The 10,273-nt window shown below is 38.3% G+C and overlaps 1 protein-coding gene across 1 annotated transcript; it reads left to right on the top strand.

Annotated features, from left to right (window-relative positions):
- The first annotated feature begins 275 nt into the window (after window positions 1–275).
- Window positions 276–3,343, top strand: CCDC201 (coiled-coil domain containing 201). The gene is made up of 3 exons (XM_084512108.1): window positions 276–381; window positions 2,061–2,629; window positions 3,176–3,343. Exons 1-3 carry the CDS (start codon window positions 363–365, stop codon window positions 3,260–3,262), a joined length of 675 nt encoding a protein of 224 aa, XP_084368234.1. The 5' UTR covers window positions 276–362; the 3' UTR covers window positions 3,263–3,343.
- The last annotated feature ends 6,930 nt before the right edge of the window (window positions 3,344–10,273 follow it).

The raw sequence follows: 10,273 nt of genomic DNA, 5'->3' as shown, positions 1-10,273 counted from the left end.
ATTTTGCAACAGATCCTCAATATGCCTTAAACAGCTACGTGAAGACAATAGAACACTAGATTAATCATGTGATTGAAATGGGCCACATGCAGCACCTAAATAGCAATAAATGTAGCACATAGATAAGTTGTCTAGTCCATTTTCCTGTGACTATTTTATCCCAGATTTCTATTTATCTTTTATTGTTATTATTATTGTTGTTCTTGTTATTCAGCAGCACTAGTGAAACTCCTAAAAAATGCTAAATACATGATTTAGGGAGTATCTGCAGCAAAGTATGCTGGGAGGTTGTTAGGGCTATAAGAACTGAAGCAGCAACTAAAGTTAGATCACCTGAGAAGCAGAGTAGTGGAGGACATCAGATGGGATCTGATAGCACTGGTAGGGTTATTTTCTCTTGCCAAAGATTTGTTTTCCCACTGTGTGCTCTGACATTATTAAATGGTTTATATTTCTCTGTTGATTTTAGATTCCTCCCCCTTTAATAATGGTGCTATTAATTCAAGTAGGTGTAAAAACATTGCTCGTATATAGGTATATTTGAATTAAAGAAAAGTGTGAAATAATCACAGCATTATGTTGTTCTCAGAAGTTTCGGTTGGAAAAACCTTTATAATTATTTTTTTTTAAATACAAAACAAAAGGCAGCTTTTATTTGTAAACTACTATTTAATGAATAAGGGGAAAGTATCAAAATGTATAGCTGAGTAGTGTTTGGGGGAATTGCAAACTCCTTATATTGATTCACAAGTTTATTCAAAGAAGCTTACTATAAGTAAGCTTCTATAATAAACACAAAGAGAAGTCAGTGTGGCTGGATATGGAAGGAAAAAAAGCAGTAACTGTAGGCTGAAGACTGCTTATGGTATATCACACAAACTAACACTGCTAAGGAGTGAATGGAGAAACAGTTATCTAAATAAAATTGATAGAGATACTTTTTTCCCAGCCCTTTTCAAAGGAGAGATGAGGGGAAAACAAACAAAAAAAAAATATATAAACCACATCTATTTTGAAAAGGCTTAATGCTTTTTTTCATCTTCTGGCCGTGTGGTCTTCTAGAAACATTAAGTGGGGGATAATACTCTACCAAATTAATGGACCCTACACAGGTGCAAAATATTTCCTATTAGTGGAGAACAGATGCATATGACATCAGCAAAGTTTCTTTGTGTGCTGCTTCACCATACTCCCCTGTAATATCTTTAATAACTTATTTTTGGAAAAGGAAAATAAAATTCCCTTGATTAGCTTTATGCAATGAACTTGTATAAAGTTCATGAACTTCCTCATGAAACCACATCGATCAACAGTTAGTAGAAATGCTCACACGTTTAATATATAGAGAGATCTCTAGTGTGTACAGTTCAAGATATATTTATCTTGGGCTTCTGTACATGTAAGACAAGTTCCTTTTTGATCTTGGTGCAGGTGTAGAAGTGGGAAATCGTACCAATGTAACCTTGTCATTATTATAAACTCAGTTGTACAAAACAGTTGTTTCAGGATCAGAGTTCAGGGCTAGAAGTAATACAGATAGTAAGTGAAAGGGAATAAGATGTTTGTGATCCCTTTTTAAGGAAAATAAGAGAGACAAAATGGTAGTTGGAGTAAAGGATTCTTCCTTGAATCCAGAATGTCTTTATGCTTCTCCAGTGTGCTTTCATTTTTGCTACCATATTTTAATTCTTTTAGCATGCAGTAATTACAAGGGTCTTACTTAGCATTAACAACTGCAAACCAAAAGCATATTATCTACTTATGCTGAAAGGAGAAACTACAGTCTTAATAAAGCTGGAGTTAATGAGATAGGCTAGAATCAACATGGAGCTTCATATGTGGAGGGCTTGGACAGGAGTAAATGTTGTATGTGACAAGATGCTTTATTTCTTAAGCCCTTTAAGAACACTGATGTGTACAACAAATACATTCCATGTAGAGATAGAATGCAAACAAGGAAACTGGAGCACTTTGGATTATTATTTTTTTTGCAACTGAACACCTTACATAGCATCTCTCGCTATATGAGCAATGACACTTCTCTTTTTTATTTTCTCAAGACGGCAAACTTGACTTCCAGATGTCAGAGGAAGAATATTCTTTTCTAAATGTCAAAAGATCTATGAAAAAGCGACTGGTGAAACACAGCACTCCAGTGGACTCAACGCTCTCCAGAACAATTCCATCTCTTACAGATTTGACATGTCAGTCAGTCAAGGATCAAGATGGCAGTAAGAGAGTTCTTGAATCCCCAGTGCCAAAATCAACTCTAAGCAGATCATTAGCTCAAGTGTCTCTAGCAAGTATTGAAGCATACATTCCTCATAAGTCTCCAAAAAGGCTTTCAACAGTGTTTGACTTGCAAGAGTCAAACAAGGAGATAAACAAAAGTTCTCGGGTTGTATTTTCTAGAAGAAGACTTTCCACTGTGTTGGCCTCTAATGAGTCAAGTGAAGAACCAAGTGAAGAGGCTGTCTCAAGTGTGGAAACTCAAGCTCCAACAAAAGCATCTGAGAAGGTTGCAGTAACTCCCAGGAGTGGACCTTCATGGCTGATCACTGGAATACCAGGGATAAAAGATGTCCAAATAGGAAAAAAGAAAAAGAAGAAAATTAATAAATCTATTGTGGTAACTATATTCTCCATATGCTATGAAATAGTACACAGTTTTCTACTAATTTTGAGTATATACAAACTTTTCTAGGAGTACAGAAATATTTTGGTAATAGAGCATCTTCACAACTTCACCAGTAGGAATAAATAAGCATGAATTGGGTCATAATCTGTGATATCATCCCTAATTAGATGAGGTGTAATTTTCCAATCTGGTATTTATTTTATCCTCTGAGCTTGCATGACCATTTGTGAACACTAGTAGCAAATATATATACACATTCTTTAGAAGAAACTTAAGCATGGGAACAAATTAATGGTTAAACTTGAAAAATTCTCAAATATCTTAATATTGGCAACTTACCTAAAAATGGAGAAAGAAGCAATCTACAGATAAATCTGCACGCTCTGAGAGTAGAAGTTTTTTAGCTTAAAATGAAATCTACAGACAAAATCTGGCTGGATTGATTTATGATGCATTTGTGTTTTCTTTTTAAAGAAAGTGAAGTCTAAATGAATCATAGAATCAGATTGACTAAATATTTCTGTTTTTCTATAACAGAGAAAGAAACAAAGAGAATGGGTGCTTCGTCAACTTAAAAACATTGAGGAAGCAAGAGAACATGAGCTGACAATTGAAGAAATGTGACCAGAATATGTTTGGAATTAATGCTGTCGCATGGTTCTTGTATTAATAACTGGTTCCAATAAATCACATGCATGGATAATATGTAGTGCTTCCTGGACTATCTATTACTTTCTGAAGGCTTTTTATTATTATTATTGGTTGATTTGTCTTTGAGTTTTGTGATTCTTCTTACCTCTTAGGTATAGCAGGTGTCAAATAAAAATCAAATACAGCCTCTACATAAGAGACAATGTTAATGTGCAGTAGATGAAGGTTTGGAATAAACAAGGGAGAGAGAGGTTTTATGTAAGAATTATTCTTCATCCTGCCATTGAGCACTATTTTTGTATAACATTCAAATCTCCTAGGATTGCTGCTGTTACCAAAGTGGCAAAGTCCTAGTGGGCCTCATGAGTGTAACCCTGGTTAGCCAGAGGAGAGTCTCCTCATCTAAAGAGTAATCAAAACTGATGCAATCAGGAGTGTTTTTTGCTGCTAGCTGGGGAGATGAGGAAATAGTGAGAGGCACCAAGGAGGGAGGCTGGCCTCTGGAGATTACTAATTAATGATTGTAATAACCATTGAAGGTTTGGTTCTAAATAAGTTTGTTGCAGACGTGTATTTGCAAATGTGCTACACAGTCATATCAGAGATCCTTACTGCTTCACTAGCTGCTTTAAGAGGCTGCAGATTTTCTGTTCCTCTCTGGAGCTGCTGGAGGGGGATGGGAGGGGGTGTTGCCCTGGAGGCTCTGTTGTTGAAATGGAAGTTCAGTTTAAACAGCTGCTTGTGAAGCACCTGTCAAGAAGTAGTGCCAAAAGTGTAATGCTTTAGTTCCTGCTGCTGTATGTTACTTAATATTTAGGCAGAGTTTAAAACATGTAAGCGGTCAATGGGTTGTCAGCAACAGTGACCCGAAACAGATTTACCTCCTTTCTAGTACATGTGTTTTCCTGATTGTTCTGGTTTTGAGACCAGCGAACTGGATTTCCTGCTTCCTAATGGCTCCAAAGACATGAGGTCTTGTTCAAAAGAAGCTGCAAATTCTGGACAGAGTCAGGGAAAGCCATTGCTTTTCCTTCTTACATACTAAAACTTGTAATGTCTCTTGCTCAAGACCGCAGAGAAGCGGAAGTGTGGTCCATGCCAACATTACAAGACACTCACTAGTAGCAGCTATGTTATGCTCAAAAATGCAAGAGTGGAGCTGTGGCTTTACAGCCTCTCTTGGTGTTTAAGAGGAAGTAGGATGTTTTTAGTAATGAATTCTGAAATGGAACTCTCCGGAGTTACTCAGAACAGCAGTGTCCCCAGATACAACTTTCTGTGGTAGCCAGGCAGTGAGGTGATATTGCCCCTCAGGTTCAAATATGCTCACTTGGTTTGATGCTTAGCATTCTGGTATTTGTTTGTTTGTGTTACCTAGGCTGCTTGTCTGGCCTCTGCAGGTTCCTCTGGTAACTGAGCTCCTGGCTGGTGTAGATCCCAAGCTGTTCTTGAGATAAAATAGGGTTGCAGATGTTCTCTTATTCCCCTTGGGCTTGGAGGCATTTCATCTGCATCTATGACTTGTGCCAGGGCCTGATCAGGGAAGTGCAAGGCTAGTGTAAAAACTCTCTTCTACCCTGATCACATTATCCAATCACCTTAGTCTTAGTTTATTTATACCTCTTGTTTATTTGTACCTTCCTATATAGCCATTTGCAATTGTTCCTTTGTCAGGCTTCTCATCCTGCTATCAGAAGGTCTTGATCTTGCTTCTGCTTTTCTTTTTCCCAGTCATCCTTCAAACTCACCTTTGGCTCCTGGCTGAATCATAGGTTATCCCAAGTTGGAAGGGACCCATAAGGATCATCAAGTCCAACTCTTGGTGCCATATAGGTTTACCCAAAATTTTAGACCATGTGACTAAGTACACAGTCTAAACGCTTCTTAAATTCAGACAGGCTTGGTGAAGTGACTACTTTAGTGGGGAGCCTGTTCCAGTGTGCGACCACCCTCTCGGTGAAGAACCTCTTCCTGATGTCCAGCCTAAGCCTCCCCTGTCTCAGCTTGACACCATTCCTGCTGGTCCTATCACTGGTGATTAAGAAGGATAGGCTGGCACCTGACCATCCACACCCCTTCTCAAGGAAGTTGTAGACTGCGATGAGGTCTCCCCTCAGCCTCCTCTTCTACAGCCTGAACAGAACCAGTGACCTCAGCTGCTCCTCATATGTCTTCCCCTCTAGGCCCTTCACCATCTTTGTCGCCCTCCTCCAGACGCTCTCCAACAGTTTAATGTGCTTTTTGTACTGTGGTGCCCAGAACTGCACACAGTACTTGAGGTGAGGCCGCACCAGCACAGAGTAGAGCGAGAAAATTGCTTCCATTGACTGACTAGTGATGCCGTGCTTGATACACCCTAGGATATGGTTGGCCCTCCTGGCTGCCTGGGCACACTGCTTGCTCATGTTCAACTTGCTGTCAACCACAACCCCCAGATCTCTCTCTGTGGGGCTGCTCTCCAGCATCCAGTGAAGATATGAACCCATTCATATCTTCAAATGTCTCCATTTAATGTCTTCTCCAGTCTGTCTTCTAGTGACTTCTTCCTTATAAACACAGTCTTTTGTCCTCCATGCCTGATTTTCACTGCTGTACTCTTTGCACATCTTCAAAGTCCACTCTGATAGCTGTTGTCAGTTTTCTGCCAAAGCTCAGGCTTAGCTGTTATACCCTGAAGTGCCTTTGTCTTTTTAGGTTGACAAATCCACAATGCTAGCCTAAGTGGAAGTCATTAAAGGCTTCTTGGACCAAGACTCAGTCCTTAGCAGGCTAAGGATGCAATTGCTGGGAAGGTCTTGCTCAGGCTCTAGTCCAGGCTAAATCAAATACAAGAGGAATCCAGAGACTACGGCTGCTAAAAAGTATTTGGGCTTATGCCAAGCACAATGTGAAACATTCTAGGATTCAGAACACTGTAAATGCTAGGAAAGTTTTCAAGAGAACAAGGCTGCCCCCTGCTAAGTTTATGGAACTAATTGGTGCCGATAAAATCCCAGAGACTTTCATCAGTGGAGGGAAAATAGTTGTCCACCGTTGTAACATGGGACTGACTTTCAAGGTTCTTTACAAATCCTTAGGCTGTATCAGACAGATGCACAAAAATGAGGGCTTTCAAGATTTTGGAAACTACTATTTCCTCTCTGTGGAATGTTTAACAAGAAACACAAATGGCTTTGTAGCATTTATATCACAGTACTTCAGGTCCTCATGAATTTGGAAAAAAATCACAACATTGATCTACTAGCTTTTCATGGGAAAACGTGCAGAATTAGTTGGCATTTCATAGGGCTGTTGAAATGTGTCTGATACTTTATCTACACCAACAGTATTACTGTTAATTATAGTTTACTAGGGGATTTCAACCATAACTATATAATATGAAATTATACATTATCCCTATAGTGAATGGTGTTCCCAAAGAAAGACTTGTCTCAACTTTTTAAAATCCAAAATGTTAGGGAATATGAAACTACATGTATATATAGCTACTCTTATCCTGCACGTATAAGTACATCCTTTGGGGGAAAATAATTTAAACAAACAAACAAACAAAAAAACCTTTTGTGTACAGGATTTGTACTTTCCTTTCTCTAGCAGACTGCTAATTAGTTTAATCATACAGTTAGTTTTCTGTTGTAGTATGCACATATACTTTGAAAAGAATAAGAACTGAGAGAGGCACTACTATTGTGCCGTTTCAATGTTGTTTTATGTTCATACTCTAGCAGCAACAGTTACCAACCAATTACTGTTTGGTTGGTGACTCTCATGATGAGCAAAGTTCCTTTATGCATATTTATGTTGCAATATCAGCCCAGTTTACAAAAAACTTTAGCAGGAGCTGTAGAATCCAACACCCCCACAAAATAGGCCTTTTTATTAGCAACACCAAGTATGGATTGTGGGTGGTGAGACTGGAAAAGATTTGGGACTATATTGAGACTCATCATGAGAATGATGAGAAGATAAGTCTCAAGACATCATATTTCTAAAACATGTTGTAACAAACAAACAAACAGAAAAAAACAAACAAACAAACAAAAAAACACACACACACACCACACAACTTCTGCATGGATGAAAGTGAATCAGAGTTGAAATGGTTTCTTAAGCTTTGTGCTTGTTCTGGCTTTCAATATAACACTGAATATGTTTGCATGTTCAGAACAGCCTCCCCTGAGGGTACTCCTTTAGGCCAGTATTTTTCCTTTAGGAGCTAAGCTGTGACCTTGACCTAGGGAATTGTTTTTACTACGCTTATTTCTGAACGGATATTACACAATCTACCTGCTGATGGTGACTAAGCGTGATGTTGGATGGAGAAGAACAAAAACACTACCGAGAACAGAGGGAAGAGACAGAAATGTTTTCACCCTAGATTTATGAGCTCAACCTTGTTCCCACCGAAGCAATAGTAACATTCCTGTTGACAGAGCTGGGAGTGCTCTGCCCAGCTGGAGTGATGTTGTAGCAGGGCAGGTTGAAGAAAAATGTAAATACTAGAGAAATGGTAACCAAGTTAATTCTTCACTGATCATAGCAGAATAATTTTGGGATAACTAGGAAAAGTGGGAAACAATTTTCTTTTATTATTATTTTCATCAATGCACAATGTGCTATCATCCTGCTACAGTAAAAACAACTGAGTAATAAACAACACAGCAGCATCACTGACTTGTATCCCAGTGTGTTTTGTTCTATAAGACATAAAAGCACAAAATTTTCCCAGTCTTCCTCTGTCAATGCAAGCTCAACACAGAATCACAGAATCCTCTAGGTTGGAAGAGACCTCCAAGATCACCTAGCCCAACCTCTGGCCTAACACTAACAAACATACTGAAGTTTCAGCTGAGCTTAGCAGAACCTTAGAAGAGCTGGAACAGTTGAAGCTACTTGGTAACATTTTCAAATGTAATCAACAACTAGATATAGGTAGGTAGGCACAGATCCTAGGACCCCACCTAACATGTAAGCTTCCCCCAGATTTGGTTCTAAGGTGTTGTATTGCTGTGTGCATAATGTGTTGGTTTGTTTGTTTGTTTGTTTGCTTGTTTTGTTTTGATAATGCAGCCAGTCCCAACAGACTTGCAAACCCCATAGTACTTGACAACAGCTCCTGGTTGTCAGTCTCCTGGCACTGCTTATATATGTGATCTCACAGCACTTTAGCTACACAAGTAGGTGTATCTTTCTGCCTTTAGTTTCAGCAAACTGCAGGGTAAAACTCTAGGAAATGACAGAATGCATTTCAAATCCCCTTCTCCTTTGACACCAGACTTTGAAACCAAGTGTCCTAGGTTGCAAGGCAGTAATCACCATCTTAGACTTATTTTGTAGTCTTGGCTTTTAAGTGTCACCCGTCAAAGCTATTCTAGTTTGCCTAAGTATTTATTAGAAAAGAAGGTTGAACTTGCATCATAGGTTAATTACTCATTGTCTTTGCTTTTGTTTTTGCTTTGTTTTATTTTTTTCTTGAAAAATAGAAAGAGGAATGAAGAAAAACAATCTTCATGGAAGGAAGGAAGGAAGGAAGGAAGGAAGGAAGGAAGGAAGGAAGGAAGGAAGGAAGGAAGGAAGGAAGGAAGGAAGGAAGGAAGGAAGGAAGGAAGGAAGGAAGGAAGGAAGGAAGGAAGGAAGGATTTTCTGCTTCTTAGCATTGCTGTTGTTTTTATCACTTCTGTTGTCCTCAATTTCATCCTTTCATCCTTTTTTTTTTTTTTTTTCCCAGCTCTACATGTCGTCTTCTTGCTGCCTTTTACTTTCAGCTCCTCATCTCATTGCAAGTTTGTCTACTGAAGTGACCATCTTCTACTGGCAGATATTGTAAGCTGCTAAAGCTTACATCTTACAACTTCTCCTAAAGAGGACATGTCAGCAATGAAAGGGGAAAAGAAATATCTCTTACTTTTCAGATAGAAAAACAAAAACAAAGTGTTTTTATTTATTTTTTCCTAGAAACAGAATATTCCAGCTTTCTACTACAGAAAGAAGCTGTGGATTCAGATAGAGGGGAAAAAAGTATGGGCAGCACTGCTGATAAATTTACTGGGAGAGGAACTGGATTAAAAAAAATACCTAGGTAAAATAGCTTTCAAAGTATACTTCCCTGACAAGAGAACACCATACAGTATACAACTAAATCAAGCTGGTGCTGGGTGATGGTATTCATACAAAATAGACTGGTGTTTTTTTAGTTGTTGGTTTTCTCTAAAAAACAAACAAACAAACAACAACAACAACAAAAACAGAAACAAACAACTCGCACATAACAACTCGCACATAACAACTCGCACATAAAAAAATCCACTGCACACAATATGTAAGATTTTTAATCACATTATAACTGTAATTATGCCAGAGGAAAGAAAGGAAGGGTTAAACTGGAATGGTGGAAAAAGGAGAAAGAAGTGCTGTTTGGCAACCTGAATAGCCCTGAGTAGCTGAAAAAAAAGTTCACTAAGTGAGTAGGACTGGAAATAATACTACAAAGGTTATGATGCAAGCACACAAATCAATAGTGTATCCTGACCTTGACTAGTACATCCAGTAGCAGGTGGGGTGGTTTTTTTTCTTTTTTTTTTTTTTTTTTGTCCACAACTGGGTGATGAAAAAAAAATGTATTAAAACAGAGGAAAATCCTTACATGAGACTGGCAAAATGATAAGGTTGTCATGACAATGTTTGGAGAAGAGTTGAATACATTGTTCTGCATTATTATTTTAAAAGGTGAGCTCCTTTGCATATCCTTAAGCAGTCTGTGGAATGTATTTTCACTAGGTAACTTTAACACTAAGAAAGCTATTAAATCTGAGGGGATAAAAAGCAATGTTGTATATAAAAAAAGTAGTAAATTACGTTAATAAGGAAGTTGTGTTGGGGGGATTGTTTGGTTTTGGGAACAAACATGTCATAGTCTCTCAGTCACTAATCATAACAACAACAGCAAAACCACAATTCAAATTAAAACCTTAAATTTATTATTAC

This window comes from Aythya ferina, assembly GCF_964211825.1.
Source record: "Aythya ferina genome assembly, chromosome: 2".
NCBI classification, from domain to species: Eukaryota; Metazoa; Chordata; class Aves; order Anseriformes; family Anatidae; genus Aythya; species Aythya ferina.
Note: the sequence above shows the minus strand (reverse complement) of the source record. Positions and strands in the feature narration are given on the sequence as shown.